The sequence below is a fragment of the Impatiens glandulifera genome, chromosome 3 (assembly GCF_907164915.1).
Source record: "Impatiens glandulifera chromosome 3, dImpGla2.1, whole genome shotgun sequence".
Taxonomy (NCBI): Eukaryota; Viridiplantae; Streptophyta; class Magnoliopsida; order Ericales; family Balsaminaceae; genus Impatiens; species Impatiens glandulifera.
The window spans coordinates 2,542,289-2,568,009 of record NC_061864.1 but is presented as its reverse complement, the minus strand read 5'-3'; the positions used below and the strand labels follow the sequence as shown (position 1 = coordinate 2,568,009).

Below are 25,721 nucleotides of genomic sequence, written 5' to 3'. Positions count from 1 at the left end.
ATAAATATACAAAGGCGCTAAAATAGTTGGTATTTATTACATTACAACATCGGTAAATATTAGAGCATGCTTTTATTATCTTTAAAATTAAATATATAAATATATGTATATATCAAATAAACTAGTAAAAAATGAACGCACATTTTTTATTAGAATGTTAATCAATCATTTAGCTCCCTTTGGTTGATAATGAAAGTTTGAAAAATGAAACCAATATTTTGCAGTAATCATCAAATATATTTATTAATTATCTCTAGGTTAGCTCCGTTAAATACAAAAGGTCAAACAGTAAGAATAAGACTAACAAAAATTAACTTTTTCAACAATCTAAGTTAAACATAAATCAGCTCAAAACCTCGTTTACATTTGTGCTTTTGTTTATGCATGCATTTAAAATGCTATTACTTAATTATATTCCATTTTGATAACATATATTTCATTTCATGTTTTTTTAACATCAAAATTTTATCGAAAGAATAATACCTTATGTCAGACAAGATTACACTATTGTGCATTGTGTTAAATGATGAATTACATTGGAAATAATGTTCATGTCCATTGGAATCACATTGGAAATAGTGTTCATGTCAATTGGAAGAAGCTCAAAGATGATGAATTACATTGGAAATAGTGTTCATGTCCATCCCAATAATTTTAGACCTAACCAAACTCCCAATTGTGTTAAATGCCATCTTAGAATCCTCCCATGGATTCCCTTGACTCAACTTCTTGTACAAGTAGCTCTGAAATGTCAATCTTTGAACATACTCATCTCCACACAACTCCACCAATGCCTCCCTTGCAACATTACTACCATAAAACACTTTTTGTAACAAATCCAAGAACTTAAATGTCGTAAAATACATCCCATCCCATTCCTTCAAATACTCCCTCTTCAAATCCTCCTCCCCGATCATCCTCGATCCTCCCTCGGACGCTCTCACAATCCCTTCCCCGCACATCCTCCCACTTTTCGCCGCAAAGTATATTCCCTCCCCCGAGCATTTCGTCACGTACCCTGCCGCATCCCCTACTAGAGCCACTCTCCCCCGAACCCTAATCGGTCGTGGGTGCTCCGGAATCGGGTGAGCCTCCACCTTAATAACTTTCCCTCCCTCGATTTTTGACATGACTCTCCTTCTCATGCCAAGTTGGAACTTTTTTATGTCGGCTTTGGATGACATGGTGCCGGTCCCCACCGCCACGTGGTCGCATTTAGGGAAAACCCACCCGTAGAAATCGGGTGAGACGTCGCTACCCACGTACATTTCAGCTAGGTTCTGATAGTATTCCATTTTATCATCGGGTAATTTGATACGTTCTTGGAAGGCGATGGCGCAAGCGTAATTCCCTGCTTTGATTGACTTCGCAACTCGACTGTTCGCTCCGTCAGCTCCAACAACGACATCTACAGAGAGGGAACGACGGTCCCCACCGTTGAGGTAATGAACGGTGTAGGGATCCGATGGGGAAGAAGGGAGATCGAGATTTGTGACTAACGATTTGATGACGGTGGCCCCATGAGATTCGGCGCGGGATCGGAGGAAGGAATCAAGTACTTCACGGCGGAGCATGGAGATGAACTCTCCGGGTTTTAGGGTTTTTCCAAAATCGACGGAGAGATTTGAGGGGGAGATGATTCGCATTTGGGTTACTTTACGGTCGATGAGATGTTGAGGTATGGAGAATTCGTCGAGCATGCAGAGAGGGATTGCTCCGCCGCAAGGCTTGGCGGAGTTGGGGCTGCGTTCGAAGAGGAATGTCTCAACGCCGCCTCGAGCTAGGGCTTCTGCGGCGGAGGAACCGGCCGGACCGCCTCCGATGACGGCGGCTCGGAGCTTGCGGCCGTGGATGGTTGGATTTGATTTAGTGGCGCAGATGAAAGGTGTGAGATTGCGGCGGGATGGTTTTGATCGGCGGATATTCACAAGGCCGCCGACGCCGGAAGTGAAGGAGAGAGAATAGATCTGAGTTGCCATTTTAGACTAGGGTTGTAAACTCAGATCTGAGACAAAGAGCAATAACATTTAATAACATTGATTGATTGATTAAGGATTTTCATTAATAAACTATACCTCAAAGATTCTCCTTTTCCATACATTGGTCGGAAATGATAACTATAGACAAAAAATGATCTTTAAATATTTTGTTTTTTTAAATTACGATTTTTAAATTTATTTATAATTATATTTTTACCTGTTGTTTATAGTTTAAAAAACAGTTAATTTTTTTATTTAAAATTATTTTTTACAAAACAAAATTAATAATTACTTTAAATTATAGGCACGTTGTGCAGACACAATAAAAAAAAATGTTTTACACTTGTGACTATTAATTAAATACTAATTTAAATTATAAGTATAATTAAAAATTAAAATTAAATAATATATTTTACTTAATTTTAAAATGTTTTTAAAATTTTTGAAATTAAAACTAATTAAACTATAAGTAGTTAAATCGTCATTCAGATAAGAAAAAAAATAATTATGGTTGCAAAGTTTATTATATATTAAATTTAAAAAATTATTAATTATAATAAATCTTTTAAAAAATTTTAAAAAATAATGTTTGTCAATTAATATAAAAAATGTTTGTCAATTAATATTTAGTTATTCTATATATACCATCCTAGACATAATTAAACTTAACATATAAGCTTAAATGTTTATATGTTATTAATTTAAATTCAAATTAAAAGAAAATTAATATTAATATCTCTTATATATATAATAATACTATAGTAAAAAAAATAAAACAAAGATTATTAAACAAATTAAATTTTATTTTAAAATTTGTATAATTTTATTTATGTTTAATATAGTAAAAATTATATTTTGATTCACGAAAATAAAGATTATAACAAAAAAAAAAAATGCACGAAAAAAAGCTACATGATAATAAGGATAATAATACAAATATTTTGGACTAAATAATTTTCAAATACTTAATATAACAAAATACATCACAACTATTAAATTAATTATATATATATTAATTTATTTTTTTTAAATTATATTTTTGTAAACTTTATGGGGTTAAATTAAGTTGTTAAAAATTGATTAGAATTTCAATTATTTATAACAAATCTTTTAGAAATAAAAAAAAAATGTTATTTAATATCTGGTTATTCTATATAAGTCATCCTAGACATAAACTTTAACATGTAAGCTTAAATACTTACATGGTATTAATTTAAATTTAAATTAAAAAATATTAATATCTCTTATACATAATCATACTTATCTCAACTGATTTGGATAGATTATGAGAGATTTAACTATAGTAAAAACAAATTAAAATGGATTATTTAAAAATAAAAATTTATTTAAAATTTTATGTATTTTTATTTATGTTTAATATAGGTGAAAAATATATTTAGATTCGCGAAAATAAGGATGATAACAAAAACAAAACAAAAAAGCACGAAAAAAATCTACACGAAAATAAGGGTAATAATACAAATATTTTAGACTAAATAATTTGAAGTACTTACTATAACAAAATACATCACAATTATTAAATTAGAATTATTTTTTTTTTATATATATATATTAATTTTTTTTTGAAAATAAAACTTATTTAAACTTTAAGGGGTTAAAAATCAACTCTCAAAATAATTAATTTTTTCTATAAAGTATATAGTTAGTTATTAGTGTAAATTGTTTTTATAATTTTTAGTAGTGTATAGACAAATCTTGTAATAGTTATAAAAAAAATTATATATTTATGTAACTGATATTAGGCTATTTTATATAAACCATCGTAGACATCAACTAATCAATTATATAAAAGAAGGTATTTGATTATAATTAATTATCATGTCACTAAATTTTGATTGTTTTTTTTGAACTATTTTTATAAACTTTAAGAGATATGATTATAATAAAATATAATATAAAAGTAAACTGTAAAATAAAATTAAAATTTTTTAAAGTAAAATGAATAAAAAAATATTATATATTTAAAAAAAAAACATTTTTCTGTTTTAGTTATAATATATTTAAGTTTAAAATATATTTTATAAGGCTGAATGAGAAAAATAAAATTAGACTATTATTGAAAAATTATGGTAAAATAAAGGAAAACCAATATTAGGTTATCAATCATTTCTTAATTAATTTTTATCAGTTAATAATTATTTCCAAATATATATATATATATATATATATATATATATATTATAAAATTTATAATAAATTATTTGATAACAAAATCATACTAATTTTTTCATTATATATTAAAATTAAAACAATATATTTATTAAAAAAAACAAGTCGCATGACATGTTATAAATAAAAATTTATTTTCAATATATATTATTCAAGTAATACATGTTATTTAGTAATTATATACAAATATAGACACAGATTATTTTATAAAACTTGCAAGTATTAGTAATAATACATTTTGTAATTTCACCTATGACAACATAATTTGTTGTTGAAATTTAAAAGAAAGAAATATATTTATTCAAAATCTATATATGATTATTATATATAAACCATACTGGACATAAACTTTAGCAATAATGCTTACCTTGTATTTGAATCTTAGAGATATAATTAGACTTAGAATTTGAAACAAGAAAATTACTTTCCTAAAATTTTGATAGTTAATAATATTTTTTCACTTTTTTTGGATAAATTTTAAAATATTACAAAAGAATAAAAATAAAAATAGTTCTAAAATAAGAATTGTATATATCTTCAAATATATGAAAAATAATATAAGTATAAAATATATTTTAATCCTTAAAAACTTTTATTATTTAATTATATTAACTATTTTTAAATAGTTTAAATTTGGGCTGTCCATATTGTTAAGCACATTAGGTTGTGCGATTAGTGCATAAGAAAACACAAGATGTGTCAGTTTTATTATCAGGTGCTTTTTATTTATACTTGTAACCTATTATCTAAAAATTTATTTGAAATTATCAATTTTGAGAGATTAAAATATAATAAATAAAAGTGAATTGTAAAATTAAAATAAGAAAACTGTAATTTAAAATATATGAAAATCAAATTAGAGTTTCTTTTAAAACATTTTTTATTTTAATTATTTCTAATTAAAGTATAAAATATATTTGAGTTCCTAAAGAACTTTAAACTATACAATTTTATTTTTTATTCCTTAATAAGTTAAATTTGGGCTAAACTTGACTGAGAAAAATATTGAATGAAAAAAAAATAGACTATCCAATAGAAATTGAATTAAATATATGAAAACAAATATTATGATTTATTTGAAGAATTCTTATTTTATTGATGTTGAATTGAGGTATAAAATACAATTCAGTCCCTAAATAACTTTTAATTATAAAACTGTATAGATTATTTTTTAATTAACTAATTCAGAAAACTTATTAACTGTATTTGGAATATGTATATTGTAAATTAAATAAAATTATTTAATATAATTTTTATTTTTTATATATTAAAATAAAAAGAATATATTTATGAAAACTAAATAACTAATTTTGATGGACTAATCGGCACAAAATGTCAATGTCAGTGCAGAGTGCAGACACACCGCGATTGATCATAAATATCTCTTATATGATATTTATTAAGTATATATAATATAAACACAAATAATTCTTTTTTCTATTTTACTTTTAAATATTTTACTTTTAAATATTTTATTTTTTTAACAATTCATTCATTTATTTATTTATGATTAAAAGTGTGATAGATATTGTTTAAAACTTAATCAAATACATTCAGACTTTTCATTAGCTTGATATTGTTTCACTAAAACCTTTTGCTTGATCCAGACTTATTTTATTTTGAAAAATAAAATATTACACAAATATTAATAATCATTTTGATTTGATTTATTTAAAAAAAAAACATATTTTATATTAAAGGCACGGTGTGAGTTCATAAAAGCAAACACAGATATATGTATTATAAACTCAATTATTATTGATAACTTAAGTATAACACATTAAATAATATTATCAAAATAAAAAATATAAATTAAAAAAATATATATAAAAGTTTTTAAATTAAAATGAAATTAAATTTTAATCAACTTTGATAAAACATTTATTATGATATATAAAATCCTGAAAAAAAAAATTATTTTTTTTACAAAATAAAAAATTAAATAAAAAATTACCATGATCATAGTTTTGACATAAACTATAACCATTATGTTTACTAGATTTGAATTAGATCATTTACAATTGTATAAATATATGAGACTAAATTATTAAAAGAGAAAAATAAACTAAACTTTCGATCATTTAGAAATAAATTTGATTTACAGAGAGAAAATATATAAAAACTAATTTAAGTATAAAATACATTTTATTTCCTAAATAATTTTATACTATACAATTTTATAAATAATTTTTAGTTAGTTAAATTTGGTTTATCCGTCTCTTAAATTAGAGATACACATTAAAATTAAGTTGGTCCGAGCTTAAAAATGAGTGAATTGTCTTATTTTTGGTATTATTTTAAAAACAACTCTTTAATCTATTATCTCAAATTTAATTAAAACTATTTGGTATTTAAATTTAATTAGTTTAATAATAATACTATTTTATAATTAATTATAAAGGATTTATAATTATTTAAATATTATATATATATATATATTAAAAAATTTAAGAGTTGTTAGGATTATTATTCTAAATATTTTTTTTAAGGTTTGTGTAGATTAAAAATGATGAAAATTATTTAAACATACGATGACAAAACTATGAAATGAATTGAAAATAATACAAATTTTAAACATAATAAAAATAAAAAATTTTACTCAATATGTTATTGCGCTCGTAAGTTTCGAGAAAAATAATTAATTCTTCGACGGACTCTATCGGCTTTCCAGAATGAATATCAGAAAACATTATAATAAAAGCATTATGAATGATACGTATTAGACGACTACGATTAATGAAAGTTCGACGATTTCTCTTCAACCAGACACTCCACAAAAAAAAAATTGGGATGGTAACTCAATTATAGTCGTCATATTATCCGCATCAATCCATTTTTTATTCCAACAACTACTCAAAGACTTGTGCATCATCCAATGAACCTCAATGATACTTCACAAAAGACTTCAGATACTAACCACCATTCGACAATGCAAAAGTAAGTGAATTGTCGATTCAACTTTCTCGTGACACATACGACAACGACTAACCATAATACAAAATGTTTTCATGCACATATCATCAGTAAAAATTCTACCGTGAATAACGGTTCATTCAAAACACGAGATCTTTTATGGAATCTTTGACTCTCAAAATTTTTCCAACAAATATTATATCACTAGTGAAAAAATAGGTTTCTGTAACGATGCTTAGTAACGGCGGTCGAACGCCCTTACTGAAGATTTTTATCAGTAACGGCTATTAAAGACCGTTACTGTTATAAACATATCAGTAACGGCTATTAAAGACCGTTACTAATAGAAGGAAACAGTAACGGACATAAGAAAAAACCGTACAGATAATAACAAGTTAATTTTAATTTTTCAAATTAAAGGTATCAGTAACGGTTTTAGTATAACCGTTACTGATACTGTCTCATGATAAGATTTGTGAGATTCTTATTAGTAACGGTTTTAGACAGACACTGTTACTGATAAGAATCTGTAACGGTTTACTCATAACCGCTACTAATACGTTTCTGACGTTTCGTCTACTTCAAAAATATCAGTAACGATTTTTAATATAACCGTTACTGACACTGTCTCGTGATAAGATTTGTGAGATTCTTATCAGTAACGGTTTTAGACAGATACCGTTACTGATACGTATCTGTAACGGTTTACTCATAACCGTTACTAATACGTTAATTGACGTTTCATCTTCTACAAGGTTATCAGTAACGGTTTTAGTATAACCGTTACTGATACTGTCTCATGATAAGATTTGTGGGATTCTTATCTATAACGGTTTATCTAAAGCCGTTACTGATACTCTAATTTTACCCGTTACGCCTTTCTCTTTCTTTTTTCTTTTTTCTTTTTTCTTCTTTCTTTCTTCTCTCTTCTCCTCCGTTTTCTTCCTCCGCCGCCGCCGTCGATCTGCAAACAAGAAAGAGTACGTAATTCGCCGCCTTCGATCTACAAACAGGTAAGTTCTTCTTCTTCTTCTCCGCTCTGTCTTCTTCTTCTCCGGTTCCTCCGCGGGTTCTTCTTCCTCTTCCGCCGCTGGTTCAAATAGAATTCTTCCGTCGTCGCTCTTCTGCATTCAGGTAAGTAAACACTTCTTCATTTGTTTATCTTAGGGTTTTACTTCTTAAATTATTTGAATGTTAGGTTTATATAGGTCAATCATTATCTTCCGATCAGTAGCAGCAGATATACTCCGACGAAGTTATTCATGTTCTCACTACCGGAGGAATCCGCATTCCTGTCCACCCCAGCATCCTGGTATTATTCCACTTGCGACTCCGATTAATCTGAGAATTTTATATTCAATTTCTTTTCTGTTCAATCTAAATCTCAAAACAAAAGCCGATTTATTGTTCTTAGAGCTTTTTCTTATGCAGGCAGTAGATATATCGGAACAGTTGAGAAATGAATTGTTTCGGAAGACTTATTTGATTGACATTTAAATTATAATAATGATTTGCAGGCATCGACGTCTCCTGTGCTGAAGATCATCGGCAGAATAAGAGTTTCGATAATAATAGGACAATTCAGATATTAGGCGTTCTTACCGAAGCCGTCGCCGTCTTCGTTCGATTTCTCTATTCCTCCAGGTTAGTTTCTCTCAATGATAATAAGTAAAGCCTAAAATCATCATCACGAATGAATTGATAATGAGTAGTATGTAGTAGTAACAGAGAATTTTCTTCTACAACGTTGTTTACAGATGCACAGAAGAAGAGATGGACATGTATGGATTTTACCTGCTAACACTGTCTCATGTGTTCTCCGTTCAACTGCTGAAGCAACGATGTGCGAAAGCACTGATTCAACGGCTTAAGATCTACGACGCCATCGATACGCTTCAGCTGGCGAGGCTCTGTGATGCATCCGAGCTTTACTTCCGCACCATGAAACTTGTATCAGCCAACATAAAGTTTGTTCAGAAAACAGAGGGATGGAAGTTCCTCCAGGAGAATGATCCTTGCCTGGAGCTTGAGATTCTCCAGTTCATAGACGAAATTGAATCGGTAAACATCCAATCTCATATCTAACCAATTTTTATGAAATTCCAATACTGATAACTAATATTGATGAAAACAGAGGAGGAAAATGAGAAGAAAGCGTAGGGAGGAGAAGAGGCTGTGTTTATAGCTAAGCGAAGCAATGTAGTGTTTAGAGATACATCTGCACAGAAGGATGTACAAACATAGGCCCTTACGACATAGAGCCGCCGGGGAAGAAGAAGAAGAAGGTTCCATGTCAGAAGTTCGCAACCTACCAAGGCTTGCAGCTCCTGTTCCGCCATTTCTCAACGTGCAAGAGGAGAGTTAACCGCGGTTGTTACCGATGCAAGCGAATGTGGCAGCTGCTTCAACTCCACTCTTCCATCTACGATAATCCTGATCTTTGTAAAGTCCCTCTTTGCAGGTATTGTTGGGGGATTCGATTTTGATCATATTTGAATGTTAGGTTTATATAGGTACAAATGAATATGAAATATATATATAAAAAAACGATTATTATTTAGTAACGGTTTTATGCATTAAAAAACCGTTACTGTAATTTGCTATGTAACGGTTTAACAAAACAAAAACCGTCACAAAAACTTCTCAGGTATCAGTAACGGTTTTCGAAAGTCGTTACTGATAGTCATTGAACAACAGTAACGGTTTTAACTTGGCTAGTACCGTTACTGTTGTTCAATGACTATCAATAACGGTTTTCGAAAACCGTTACTGATACCTGAGAAGTTTCTGTGACGGTTTTACCTCGGCTAGTACCGTTACTGTTGTTCAGTGACTATTAGTAACGGCTTTCGAAAGCCGTTACTGATACTTGAGAAGTTTCTGTGACGAGTGTGTCTGTAACGAATGGTAACGGATTTATTTGCCGTTACTGATGGTTTTCAGTAACGAGTTTTGATGCTTTCAGTAACGGTTTTCGCCCTTACTGATACCTCTTTTTTTACTAGTGTATGAACTCATCTTAGCGAACAACTTGTAGCGATGTCCCCACATGAAACTATCCATGTCTTGTCAACGCATAATGTCTTGTTCAGACGGAAACATTTGTTTGCATCCACCAAAAGTAAAATTCTATTATGAAACAAACTTCCCATAATGTTTAATCTTCTCCTATAACTAATTCGGCTAGCGAAAACTAGATCGAGGATCAAACATGTCTTTAACTGTGACATTTTTATATATGAAAATGGAAGCAAGTTCATGATACATCGTAGCTAGACTTAGACTCTTGACACTACACTAACTGTCGTTCCAAAAACTGATCGAAAAAACATCTTCCACAATGAATCTAAATTGCTCACAAATTTTTTACAATTAAAATAAATTCACCTCCAAATGTTACACCCTGCTGAATAATTAGACATTTTGTGAACCAACTAGACCAATCGTAACCATACTTACATTTGATCATCGATGCCCAAAGACTATTCGGTTCCGTTATAAATCTATAGTACCATTTTGATAGAAAAACATTATTAAAGAACTAAGATCTCGAATATTCAAACCTTCTTGATTTTTAAAACATTTATCATTATCTCAACTAACTAAATGACAAAACAATGAGTTAGAAAATCCTCGTACACATTATTCTCTCCATTTTTACTGTCACACTCTTGGAAAAAATGAATAAATACATCATATATATATGTGGACATAAATGACAATACACTCTTAATGAGAATTATTCGACCCCCTTTCAAGATTATTTAATTTTCCATCTAAACAGTTTACATTCTATTTTAGTAATAATCGGATCCGGTTAATGGAAGATCACCAATTCTAAACTCCAACATATTTGTCAACTTCATCATTCATCTATGTAAATTAGTAGGATTTGAACCCAATCCGATTGTTTAAAACATTAAATACAAGCACTGAGATTTTACATTTAGTTTTTTAATAATTGAATGAAATTTTACGTGTACTAAAACATTATCGCTAATAATTTTAACTAATTCTTTTTAGTCTTAAAATAATTTAATTCATAAATATATATGGCTCTAAAATCGTGTTGGTATGTATTACCTTACAAAAAAAATCTCAAGTATGAAGTAACTAAACCTACAACATTAGAGCATGCTCCTATTATCTCTATTATTTTATATATATATATATATATATATATATATATATATATATATATATATATATATATATATATATATATATATATATATATATATATATATCAAATAAACTAAAAAAACACATTTTTTATTAAGAACTTATTCCTATGATATAAGTTAAAAAACGAAAGCAATCTTTTACTGTATTAATTATCTCTAATATCAATCATATATATTTCAAATTACTAGCTTAATTCTTAAGTTTAGCTCTGTTAAATACAAAAAGTCAAACAGTACGAATAAAAAAAATAAAAAAAATAACAATTTAAGCTTAAAACATAAATCAACTCAAAATCTCATTTACCTTTGTGATTTTGTTTACTTTTATTTTTGTCTATGCCTGCATTTAAAAGCTATTCTTAATGTTAGTTTTATTTAACTTTTGATAACATATATCTCATTTATTTTTATTTGTAGTAACTTCTTATTTATAATCCTGTTTGACTAAACATATTAGTCATGTGCCACAGAAGGTGTATAAAAAATAGTTAAATTACTTTTTTTCTACGGAAAATGTCAATAGCATTTAATGCGGAAAAAATTTTTAACATCGAGATTAATTAATACCGATAGAATAATATATTATTTCAACGAGATTTTTAGTTATTATGAACCTAGTTTTTATTTATGGCACGGATTTTTTTTATTATTATAAACACATGTTTTACTTGTGTCAAACACAGGTGACATGACTTGTTTATAGTTTAACTAGCATTTAAGATTGTAAAAAAAGTATAATTTTACTGTTTAATTTAATTTTCATTTTTATAAAACCAAATTAATTAATAATTATTTTATACTATAGGCACAGGGCAGACACGAGAAATAAAAATTAACTATTGAATATTATTTACTTAATTTAAAAAAAATTAAAATTAAAACTTCTAAATTAAAACTAATTATACTTTAATATTCTTTTAATAAATGTGATGATTCAGATATAAAAAAAAATGGAAAAAATAATTGATTTATGATAGCAAAGTATTATATATTAAATTAAAAATTATTTAGTTATAACAAATCTCTTACCAAAAAAAAAAATAAGTGTTTGTAAATTGATATCATGTTATTCTATATAAACCATCGTTAACTTTAACCGGTGCTATTTAAAATTCAAATAAAAAACAAAATGTTAACATCCCTTATGTATAATAATACTTTTATTAATAGAATAATTTGATAATGAATAAATATAGTAAAATAAAAGTTATAACATTTTTTTAATAATTGTTTTTTTTTATAGAGTTGACTATAGTTAAAAAAAATTAATTAATTTTTTTTTTTTAATTTTGTGTAATTTTTTTTATTATTTATTTTGAAATATATATAAAAATCTTAAATGAAAAATAATATAATATAACATTTCTGAAAATATTTAAGTTCAAAAAAAATATGTTGTGATGCTATGCTTGTGGAATAATTTATTTTAAATAAAAATCATTTTAAATATAATATTTAATAATAATATATAAATATAAGTATTTTAATTCTTATTTATTTATCACTGTAGTCAATATATTATTTCAGATCTTAATTAACTATAAAACATTTTTCTTTTATTTTGAAAAATAAAATATAAAATACAAATATTAACTTTATATATATATAAACTATTAATGATTATTTTTAAAAGCACAGGATATACTAAAACATAATGATAATAATATAAATAGTTTAGATTAAATAATTAGTCAATACTTTTTATAACACAATACATCACAATTTTTAAATTAAAAATAAAAATAAAAATAAAATTATTTTTTATATATTTAATTTTTTAGAAAATAAAACTAATTATGTGAAATATTTAATTCTTATATATTTAAACTTTAAGCTTGTTACAAATTAACTCTAAAAAATAATAATTATTTTTTCTGTAAAATATATTAGTTATTAGTGTAAACTGATTTATAATCTTCAGTGTATACACAAATCTTATAAAAGTTATCAAATGAATTAAAAAAGGAAAAATTATATTTATAAAACTGATTTTTAGTTATTTTATATAAACGATCATGGACATTAACTCTTAACAAACAAAAATGATACAGAAGTCAGTAACTATTTTTGGAATACATATTATACAAAAATTAAATAAAATTATTTAATATAATTTTTCTTAATTACTTTTTTATATATTAAAACAATACTTATTAAAATTAGACAACTAAATTGTGATGTAAATCACACTGTATTAATAGGCACAAAAGGACTTTGGCCAATTCACACGATTAATCATAGATATAAAATGATTTTAAATATATAATGTTTAACTCATATATATATATATATATATATATATATGCTATTTATTAACTATATATAAATATTAACACAAATCAATTTTTATTTTTTTAGTTTTCAATATTTGTGAAAATATAATATGAAAATTGTAACTAAAATATATATATATATATATATATATATATGAAAACCAAATTAGAGTTTTTTCTAAAACATTTTTCTATTTTAATTATTTCTAATTAAAATATAAAATATATTTGAGTTCCTAGATAACTTTAAATTATACAATATTATTCTTTTAAGTTAAATTTGGGTTAACTTGTCAGAGAAAATTGAGTTAAATATATGTTGAATTTAGGTATGCAATACATTCCAGTCCCTAGATAACTATAAATTATAAACCTGTAAATATTCAAATTATTTTAATTAACTAATTCAAAAAAGTTAGTAACTATTTTTGGAGTAAAAAAATATTTAATATATTTTTTAATTATATATATATATATATATATATATAATATTTATTATAATCCTACAACTAAATTGTGCTGAGTGAATCAAATTGTTGTTAATAGGCACAAAATGACTCATCAACATGATTAATCATAAATATAAAATAATTTGAAAAAATATATAATGTTTAACTCATATATGATATTTATTGATTATATATGAATATAAATCATTTTTTTAGTTTCAAATATTTGTAAAAAATATATGAAAACTGTAATTTAAAATATACTAAAACCAAGTTAGAGTTTTTTTAAGCATTTTTTTATTTTAATTATTTTTACTTAAAAGTATAAAATACATTTTTGTTTCTAAATAACTTTAAACTATATAATTTTATTCTTTATTCCTTAGAAAATTAAACTTGGGCAAATAGTGAATGAAAAAAAAAACTAATAATTTGATTTGTTTTTTTAAGAATTCTTATTTTATTTATGTTGAATTTAGGTATAAAATATTCAAATACTTATTTTGAAAAATAAAATATAAAATAAATATTAATAATTATTTTAATTTGAACTTCTTTTAAGAAAAGACTTAATATTAATGGTAATGTGTCATAAAATGCAAAAACAGGTATAGGTATTATAAACTCAATTATTATTCACAGCTTAGTGTATATCAAATTGAAAAATATTAATTTAACTAGTTTAAAACAAATTAAAAAACTTTTAAAAATATAATAAAATTAAATTTTAAGCGACTTTCAATTAAAAATCATTTATTATGGTATAAAATACTGAACAAATAAATCTATTTTTTTGAGAAAATATATTAGTAATAAAGTGATCATAGTTTGACCTAAACTATAGGAATTATGTTTACATTAAATTTGAATTCAATAATTTAGAAAGAAAATAGATAAATTTTATTATTATAAAATAAAAGAGAAAAAAATACTGAACAAATTTGAGACTAACAGACAGAAAGTATATACACCTGAACATATATAAAAACTAATTTAAATATAAAATAAATTTTATTTTCTAAATAATTTTATACTATACAATTCATGTATAGATAATTTGTAATTAGTTAAATTGATCTATTCGATGATTAAGTCTTGTTAAATTATAGATAAGCACGTTACCGTGCCGTGCTTTTAAAATCAAGTGAGTGGTAACCTATTATTTTTTATATTTTTCTTTTTAAAATATTTACCTTTAATCTATTATTTTAAATTTAATTAAGATTATTTTAAATAATAATTTAGTATTTAAATTTAATTTGTTTAATAATATTATTATATATAATTATTCTAATATTTAATTATTATTCAAAATATTTTATATATATATATATATATATTAAATTTTAAGAGTTGTTATGATTATTATTCTAAATATTAGTATAAGTGTGTTGTTAAAAATATTATAAAGAGTTGAAGAATTAGTTTATATATATATATATATATATATATATATATATATATATATATATATATAAAATATATATATATATCTTTTAACTATTTTTTTATTGATTAATTATAAGTTATTATATTATATTAATAAAAAGTTTAATCATTTAACAACCATCTTATAAACAATGGAAATCACATATTTCTAAAAATCTAATTATTTTGTATTGTTTTAAAGTAAATTAGTAGAATGTAAAACCCAACACTGGTACGTATGTATGAATATTATTTTAATTTGAAAAATGGAATAATGAAAAAGTGTTAGTAGATCATAATCTTATTATTAGTTGTAGTCATATATATATATATATATATATATATATATATATATATATATATATATATATATATATATATATATATATATATATATATATATATATATATATATATATATATATATATATATATATATATATATATATATATATATATATGATTTTATTGTTTAAATATAAAGTTTAAAAAATATTCACTTTTATCTTCACTCATTTAGTTAAAAATAATATGTTATTGAAATGTATATTTTATATAGTTAAAAATTAAATTATAATTTTTAGTATTATTAATATAAGAGTATATTTATAATATATATATATAATAAAGTAAGTAGACAATTATGGGATGAATGTTTTTATTGATGATAAATCACATATTATTATGAATATATTTGGTGTCTATATATAGTGAAATAATTAATTTATTTATATTTTTCTGTTTTTATTTGAGTCTGATGAATAAGAAATTGTTGATATATTTAAACAATATTCAAAATAATTAGCTCATTAATTTTTGTGTACCAATTAAACCGTATTGAATAATTCAAAATAATTGAATTTCTCTAGGTCATTTTCACATGTGGTTGAAATATGTTATAATATCAATTTTGGGAGGAATAATTAGTGTTGATTTTTATCTAATTTGTGAATAATATTTTGTTTATTTAATTTGTGATATTTTTATCATTACTTACAAATATTTTAACATTTAATTATTTATTCTTTTCCTTAATTTGCTTCACTAACAGTTGAATTTGAAAAGATAGAAATGATGTCAAATTCAGACTAAGCTCACTTTAATCCTAAAAATGATACAAAATAGGGAATTAACTTTTGTCATGTATATTTTCAAAATGGAAAAATCATTAAGAATGTTGGAAGTAAAATATGGAATTCAAATAAAAAGTCAACAACTTTAGAAATGTCAATGTCAAGTAAAACTACAATGAAGAATCAATCTTGATTTAGGAAACAATAACCATAATGAAATGTAATTATTTAAAACCTTGTTATATTTGGAGATAGAAATGAATTTGGACGAAAAAATGTAATAATTTTGTTGAAAATATATATTTTGTCTAAGTATATCACAGTAAGATACAAACGTTTCTCTAATTCTGAAAAACTCTAAATATAGCCGCTAACAACACGCAAATATGTCATGTTGCAGGTGAAAAGACTTCATTTCAGTTGATACATTTTCCAATTCGTTTATGAGAGATAAATAAAATTTAAAAGCACTCAAGATACGGTCATGGAATGCGAACCCATGCTGCAACTTTGGTAAACAATATCTTTTAGTGGCTGAATTTATTTTACAGTGTCTCCAAATAGGTCATTGAATTATTTAAAATGTCTTCCTTAATCCCACATTGATTAAGAGAAGTTTAATTAAAGCCTTTATATCTTAGATAAAAAATAACAATACTAATTGAAGAAGGTTTTCATCCTAGCTTATGATTATGAAAAATATTTACAAGACAATTATTTTATAAACTTTTATGAAAAATGTTTAAGTGTTCCTTATTTTTCTCAAAAGTGTCAAGAATTGATGTTGAAGTTTTAAAATTAACTAGTTTATAAAAGAAAAATATAACTTTATAAATATAGTAAAGAAAAGTATAACTTTATAAATATAGTAATGTATATAACGAAAAATATATTAATATAATGTACATGGACTACCCAAAAAAAATTATAAGCCATTTTAGCTATTTATACATGGCTACTTAAATTTGAACCAGTAAAGATAGTTCAAAAAGAACCTTAATAATAATGTCCATAGTAGAGTTTACGTTGTGCTAGAGCTGTATTGCGAGCTGTCATACCCAGATCGCATAAATGGGCTCATTATTTCATCCTGCAATATCAAATCATTTTTTAAAACTTTTTAACCCAAAATATTGACTCATTTGAATTTTTAATTAAAAAAAATTAACACCTAATTTCTTCATTTTAAAAAAAAAAATTAATTTACTATTTGCTCTCTAATTTATAAAAAAAAAAGTTTTGGCAAAACATAATTTTATCTAGTAGTGTTTATTGATTCAGTCTTCTGGTTCTCGAGCGGTTCTAATTTTTTATTTTTTTAGTAAATTTGAAAACTGAAATAAATTTAAATAAATTCTTATAAAATTGAACTGAAATTGAATTGGATTGAATTTAATTTTTTAAATATATTATATAATTATTTAATTATATGTAATAAATTATATATTATATAATAAAAAAATAATTCAGTTTTTGAGTTGAAATAATATCAAAATCGAAAATGTATTTGAATTCATATTGGTTTAAAATTGGAAAATAAAAAATGAATTTCTAATTATTAAATACTGTTTAAAATTTTGAATAGTTTTCCCGCTAAGATATGTAGTTAGTTTTATTTGAAAATCGTTTTCATTTGAACAGATTGTGAGATCACTTACATTGGGTATAGAAACTTGACTGTTATCTGCAGATCCCATGCTGTCTTCTTCCTTGCGTCTACTAAATCCTGAATACACCGACGGCACGGCGTCCTCGTCGGAATTATCTTTGAGATCTCTCAATCTTTCAAGCTCCGGCATCACAACCTTGCTTAGATCGGGCCTATCTTTCCGTCTCAACTCTGCACACTGTAGTGAAATCTTCGCAAACAACAGCGCCTCCTCAACCGGCCAATTCGTCACCTCCGGATCCAATATCTGTTCAAAAGTCCCTTTCTCAATGGCTCTTTCAACTTGATGAGTAAGTCCCATCGGAGCTTTCGCTGTAATTATCTGTAGAAACATTATCCCTAACGAGTAAATATCTGATTTTACTCCAAGCATTCCTGTTTGTTGATACTCCGGATCTATATAGCAAAACGTTCCAGCTGTTGATGTCATTCTGTATTGAGTCACATTATCTGCCATTGACGGTGGGACTAGCCTAGCTAACCCTACGTCACTGATCTTGCTTACGTAGTTCTGATCCAGCAAGATGTTTCCTGGCTTTAGATCGCGATGAACTATCGGTTCGGGTTTTGCTTGGTGGAGAAACAGCAGGGCTGATCCGATTTCAGCTGCGATTCTGAATCTCTGTTGCCATGTTAGAGGTGGATTGTTTCGTTTGCGAAAGAGAATGTCTTCTAAGCTTCCGTTTGACATGTATTCGTAAACTAGACAACCGTATTCTGGACAAGCTCCTAAGAGGAGAACCATATGCGGATGCCTTATGCAGCTTAGCACTTCAATCTGTGGAGAAGAAGAAGAAGAATAATTCGAACTGTTATTAGTGTTTGATTAAGAAAGGAAAACCCTAAACCCTAAACCCTAACCCTAACCGATGGATCGATCTACCTCGCGCTGAAATTGTGATCTTCCTTGAGCTGCATCAGGACGAAGGACTTTAACCGCTGTAGGCGTGTGATCGAGCATGCACTTATATACAGGACCATAACCGCCTTCGCCGATCTTCAATGAATCGGAGAAGAAATTTGAAGATTTCTCTATATCCTCGATCGAGTATTTCCTATAACGTATGTCTGTCTGATTCAATCTGCTAATCATTTTGTTCTTCTCCTCAGCTTCTTTAAGCAGTTTCATTTCAGCGTTTATTCTCTTATGCGCTTCGATTTCCGCGATCCTCTGAGCTGCTTCGGCATGTTCAATGGCGGCTTTAGATTTCTCCTTTTCCCTTTCGACCATCGCCAATGCGGCATCCTCGGCTGATCTCATCTCTACCATCTTTTGTTGCTCGTCAGTTTTCCAACGTTGAAGCTCCTTCGTCTTCTGTTTAGCCGTCAGTGCTTCTTTGCATGCCGAACTGTACATCTCCATGGTTTGCTTCAGTTGTTGTTTCAACCTTCTCATTTCAATATCAACATCGTCCTGATAGATGATTGATTAATCAAGTTTTTAGAATCGAAACTAACGACAACATATATAGGATCGGATCTTCACTCGATTTACTTACAACTTCTTGCGATGATGAAGGTGATACGTCGCTCTCACTATCATCGAAGGATTGAGTGTGTTTATGCGTCATGGATTCAGTTGATTTCCGTCCATGATTGAAAGATTCAAAGCTTTCTCTTGCATCGTCATCTGACATGTTTGAAATGAAAGATGTAGTAGGCATCCTATTGCTTTCAAAGCTATCACGTCCGGAAACAAAAGAGATCTCTGTATTTGATCGGCTGGAGCTGGATGTCATCGATGTTCCGAAATCAGAGAACTCTCCTCCTCCTCCATATGACCTCGAATTTGCATCCTTCCGATGGGTGAAGATCGACCTGAAGTTAAGTTATGATCAATTCAATTCACAATTCAAATTGAATTGAATTGAATTGATGGGTATTACTAAGTTTGAATTTTGACTTACTTTATGGGTCCATCAATTATCATATTATTTGCCAGAGTCTGAGAATGTGATCTCGAAGAACTTAAGCTGGCGGAAGAATTGGATTGTTCGGAGGATTGATTGAGGATTTGACTGCGAAGTTGGGAGACTTGAGGGGCGGTTCGAGAGGCTGCCCGAGTGGATGAAATCTTCCCTTTTGAGATGACATATGCGGTGCAGAAATCTGGGCAATTCTTAGATACACTACTTGGAACATCAGTGGACTTGAACCTTCTCGTACCAAACAAACAAACAAACAAACAAAAACTTAAGAATTTGGGGATGAGTTTAATTAAGAAATGTTTTTATTTTTTTTTGTACCTGAGAATGCCGCCTTTGGATGTAGCACCCATGACAAGAACATCAATGGCGGATTGAGCAACATATTCTACTAATGCTTTGGTTACATCGGTATCATGAAGCATAACTTCGAAGCATTTGATCTCTTTTCTGGTGCAGAAACAGCGGAATGGAAGGAAGAATTCTTTGACATAATGTTCTTGATCAGAAGAAGCATGATTGTTTGGTTGTACTCCTCCTGTTGCAATAGAATAGAATAGAATTGAATTGAATGAATGATTTTTAATAAAAGGTAATTTGAAATGTGTGTGACCTTGTGATTTGGAGGAATTGACATGAATCAAGACGAGTGTTTGGCCCTTGATAAGGATATTATCTATGGCCCATTTTAGGGCAATCTGGCACCCTTTATTATCTTTGTCTACAGCTACAGCCACCAATTTGTTGTTACTCATTTCCTTATTATTCTCTCTACCTTCAATAGTTCATAATTTCAACATTCTTGTTTCTTAATTTTCTGTTTCTGTTCCAAGATTTTTACTTTTCCGGCGGCTAATGGAAGATCCCGGTCGTCGTCGTCGTGTTGATTTTATTTCCATGGAATTACTTGTAGAAGAAATAAAGGGAGCAATTTCTTCTCCATTTCTCTCTATCTATCCATAATTTCAGGAGGTTGAACGATTAACCATCCATCTAGCTATTCACTGTATCTAACGTTGATATCTTCTTAATAATAATAATAATATTTCTTCACCATTATCAAATTTTAAATTATTATTATCACCCCCGAATTTTAGCTCTATTGTGGTTGAATAATAATAATAAGAGATAACTTAAAATGAGGATGACTTTAGTTTCAAATATTTGTTCACAATTTATTTATTTTCTAGTTTCAAATATTTGTAAAAAATAATATTCCTAAACAAATGGGGATGACTTTAGTTAAAATGTGTTAAGCTTATTTACAAACATTTTGTTTAACATATTTTGATGGAAATGAATGCAGGACCATTTTCAAGGGTTTAAAATGATGGGAAGTTTGTTTAAAATAAAATTATCTTTAACGAAAATTCACTCATTTGATGTGATGCGAATTCTCACTCATAAAAAAAGAATTGTTCACTCTTACTTCTGGTTTTAGGCGCTCTAAACTTTGTTATTTTTATCCTTCAATTTTGTTCTCATTCTCATTGTTTTTTCTATTTTCATCTTGTTGGTTGATTTATATGTTTATAATGTCGTTTCCTTATTATATTACATTTTGAATTAAAATATTAGAAATCATAATTTTTTTTTTCTTTAAAAACAAAAATCAACTAACAATTAAAATCAAGAAATCTCAACTTTTTAAAAATCATAATAATTATTACACATTAAATTAATATATTAAATGTAGTTAATTAGACAATATTTCCAAAACAAATTACAAAAAAGGAATTAGAAGAAGAGAAAAAAAAGTACAATATATAATATTACTCCAAATTAATTCAAACCCCTCACTTTAATCACTTTTGCACAGAGAAAGTGAAATCTTCATGATCAGTAAGACCTTTATTACTTTTATCATCATCTCCATCATCATTATCATCATTATCATGATCCTTATTACCATTATCAATATTATCATGATGATGAATATGATTATTATAAGAAGAGTTATATGATGAAAGATCACCTTCTGTTCCATAGCTTGAAGAATCAAACTCCTCACTATCCCTTTCCTTAAGCTCCTCAATCTTACTCAAAACCATTCCCAAATCCCACCTCTTCTCCACATCCAATTCACAACAACACATTCCAATCTTCAACAACCTCAGCATCTCACCTTCCCCGTCTTTCGTCTCCTTCATCCCCGCGTCGAAAACCTCCCCCGTCCACTCCTCCCTCACAACCGCGTCCACCCACGACGCCAAATCAGCATGGGCTCCCCTCCCCTGTTTAAGGTAGTTTGCTGGAAACCGACCTGTTAGAGCCTCGAGAATTAGGATCCCGAGGCTCCACACGTCGGTTTTGTGTCCGAGTCCTCCCTTGTTACGCGAGGACTCGGGCGACTTGTAGGCTACCATGAAGTTTTGGGCGTGCTCTTTGTTGAGTACCGGCTCGAGGGCATAGTCGGAAAGAAGTGGGGTGAAGTCGGAGGTGAGGAGAACGTTTGAGGACTTGAGGTGGCCGTGAGGGAGTGTTTGGTTTGGAAGCTCTTTGTGGAGGTGGACAAGTCCTCTTGCTACTCCTTTTATGATTTTTAGACGCATTGGCCAATCGAGCCCTGATTGTTTCCCTCTACTATTCCCTTCATTTTTTTTTGCATGCATGCATGGACAAATTAAGATATTAATGTTTGTATTAACATAGTTTTTTCAATAAAAGATTTTTCTACTTAAAAAAGCATATATTAAAGTGAAGTAATTAAAAGGAAAGGGAATGAACATACCATGAAGATGGCTAGCCAAGCTACCATTGAGAGCAAAATCAGAAACAAGAAGCTTCTCTTCTTTTCTATAGTAGAAAGCAATGAGAGGCAACAAATTAGGGTGTGAGATTCTTCCAAGCCTCTTCATATGTTGATTGAAATCCTCTTTCCCATTATTCTTCATCTGCCTAAATCTCTTAACCACCACGGTTCTACCGTTGAAAAGCGTGGCCTTGTACGACGATCCAAAGCTCCCACTTCCTAAGACCTCGGCCGAGGCAGACAACAACTCTCCAAGTTCAAAATTATCACTGTCGTTCCTCACGAATTGGAGTTTCCCATTTTGATGAGCCTTCTTGTATGTGTCCGGGCTATGGTCTTGGACCGCCCCACGTGAACTCCCTTTGTAACAACAATTGACTCCTTTTATCTCTTTTTTGCCTAGTTTGGTTGGCTCGGCCGAGTAAGACCTTCTACGCTTGCGGAAGATAAGGAATGCCATGGTTAGAGCTGCTATGGAGGCCACGGCTAGTACCACGAAAAGGACGATGAGGAGTAGTTTTGTAATTGATTTCTTCTTGCATTTTGTTTGTAGTGGTTTACCACATAATCCTGGATTTCCTATTTATGCAAAAGAATTTTCTTTTTGTTAATTCTCTTCATGAGAAAGTTAATATATAAGATTTCAACTCCAATATTATTGTAATTGTTGTACATAGAACATAGAAGTATAATGAACCCTTATGGCCGTGTATTATGGGAATTGAAATTTATATAATAATTCTAATTTGATTTCACAAAATTTATTATTAATTTCAATTCAATTCATATGTTTAAAAAAATTATAGAATTGTAATTTTAATTTTAATTCTTAATTTTTAAAATACTATAAAAAAACAAATTAAATTTATATTATTATAATTTTACAGAATCTATAAGCTCAAAGTTAAAAGTTTTTTATTAAAAAAAAAATAGGTTTAACACATTAATTTCTTAAATTAAAAAATATATATATATAAGAAACACTATAGGTTCAACACGTTAACAATTTTATAAATGATAAATTTTGGTTAAAATAAATAAATATTGGAATTACAAATTTGATATAAAAAATGAAATTAAGAATTATAAAATCACATTGTTTTGAATTTCATTAGAATTATAATTTTAATTTTTAATCTTAAATGATCTAACAAATATAAAAAAAAAAATAATAATAATAATAAAATTACAAACCTCAATTCGAATTTAAAATTTACCTAACACAGCCTTATAAAATTTAAAAGTTTTCTTAATTTTTTTAAAAGAATACTCTATTTAACTAATCCAAATATAATATTAATTACGGATGGCAACTGTCAACGTGCATTCTACTACTAAAAAATATATGTTTTAGTTAGAATGAGAAATATATATATATCATTAAATAAAAATACGAGTTGTGAGCTGTTAGGGAAACAAATTAAAAAAAAATGTAACATTTCCGTTTATACTGTAGTAGATATTCTTCATTCAATTCAATGTATCAAAAATATATTATTTACACCCACCCAATAAAAGATTTACAATAAAATGTTAGTGACCCAGATTGCTAATTTAAATCATAATATTCTTATTGAGAATTGAATGTATGATTATCACTTTTAAATCATGATATTCTTAGTATTAGATATTGAGTTTGTATATTCATAATCTAGAAAAATAAGACATAATAAGTTAAAACAAACATACCTGCAAACAAGCTTGGATCCATGGATTTCATACTTTTAGGAATAGGGCCTTCCAAATTATTATTAGTGAAATTTAATGAAATTCCATCCCTGTTCTTGAAATCAGGTATTCTTCCTTGAAATTGGTTATCATTAAGTTTCACCTCCCTCACTTTCGATAAACCCGCCAATGATTTCGGTATTCTCCCAACAAACCCATTATGATCCAAGTCAACTTTTCTCAAAGAATTCATCCCTGAAAAAAACCCATCTGGAATCTCGCCGGAAAAGTTGTTATACGACAAGAAAATCCCCCGTAGACCTCCAATTCTGTACACCGGCGGAATGTAGCCAGTGAAGCTATTGTTGTTTAAGCTCAGAGTCTTCAAGCCTTGAACTTGGGAAAGTGAATCAACGTCTATATTTCCCCCTAGACTCATATTCTCCAACCTTAAACCAAACAAGGCATCGTCGACACAAATCACGCCTTTCCAGATTGAAATGTTTCCCTGGCAAATATTTGTGTTGGCATTCCAGTTGGATAAGGCGGCGGTGTTGGATAGAGATGATCTGAATGTTAAAAGGGTATTCCTTTGATCAGAGTTCGCGGAAGAGATGATGAACACAAGAAAGATGAGAAGTGACAGAGTTTCTCTAATTCCCATTTTGATGGGTCTCGTGAATGGAACAACAATTAAATGGGCATGTTTGAGAAGATGATGATCAATGTTTTTTGAGAAATGAGATTGAAAGAAAAGGTCACATAAAAAGGGAAAAGGAGAGAGAAGTTGAAATTAATGAAACAAGGCAACAAATGGCCGGCCTTGATTTTGATGTTGGATTATAATTAAGTTAACATTGGATTGTTCAATAGGCAGAGATATTCCCTATTGTTTTTTTGGCGGCTAAGACTAAGAATTTGCATTATTCCAATTGTTTACAATCTTCATTGCTTTCATGGCCACAGCTGTCTTTTTTACCAAAAACATTGGCTCTAGACAAAAGAAAGTTTTTCAAGTGGGAGTTATTATCATGGTTTATAACCAACTATCCAGATTAGGGCTACAAATAAATAACTCTGATCACTCTCGATACGTTAGGTAAAAACTCGACAAGAGCTTGATTTTGATAAGTTCGAACTGAACTCATATAATATTTAGTCGATAATATAACAAACTTAATAATATATAAAAAAAAACAAATATTTTATATTAAAACA

At 27.7% G+C, this 25,721-nt stretch overlaps 3 protein-coding genes and 1 pseudogene across 3 annotated transcripts; 1 reads left to right on the top strand and 3 right to left on the bottom strand.

Annotated features, from left to right (window-relative positions):
* Positions 1 to 507: 507 nt before the first annotated feature.
* LOC124932060 (geranylgeranyl diphosphate reductase, chloroplastic-like) lies at positions 508 to 2,016 on the bottom strand. The gene has a single exon (XM_047472663.1). The coding sequence runs from the start codon at positions 1,977 to 1,979 to the stop codon at positions 603 to 605; it is 1,377 nt and encodes a 458-aa protein (XP_047328619.1). The 5' UTR covers positions 1,980 to 2,016; the 3' UTR covers positions 508 to 602.
* A 5,865-nt stretch (positions 2,017 to 7,881) lies between these two features.
* On the top strand, positions 7,882 to 9,568 carry LOC124928865 (annotated as a pseudogene).
* A 7,942-nt stretch (positions 9,569 to 17,510) lies between these two features.
* Positions 17,511 to 21,076, bottom strand: LOC124928863 (U-box domain-containing protein 35-like). Its single transcript, XM_047469113.1, has 7 exons — positions 21,070 to 21,076; positions 20,405 to 20,858; positions 20,066 to 20,314; positions 19,658 to 19,976; positions 19,042 to 19,572; positions 18,148 to 18,936; positions 17,511 to 17,579 (listed from the first exon to the last, which is right to left on the bottom strand). The coding sequence occupies exons 1-7, from the start codon at positions 21,074 to 21,076 to the stop codon at positions 17,511 to 17,513; spliced, it is 2,418 nt and encodes an 805-aa protein (XP_047325069.1).
* Positions 21,077 to 21,888: 812 nt separating this feature from the next.
* LOC124928862 (probable LRR receptor-like serine/threonine-protein kinase At4g31250) lies at positions 21,889 to 25,167 on the bottom strand. Its single transcript, XM_047469112.1, has 3 exons — positions 24,525 to 25,167; positions 22,815 to 23,414; positions 21,889 to 22,673 (listed from the first exon to the last, which is right to left on the bottom strand). Exons 1-3 carry the CDS (start codon positions 25,165 to 25,167, stop codon positions 21,889 to 21,891), a joined length of 2,028 nt encoding a protein of 675 aa, XP_047325068.1.
* Positions 25,168 to 25,721: the final 554 nt, after the last annotated feature.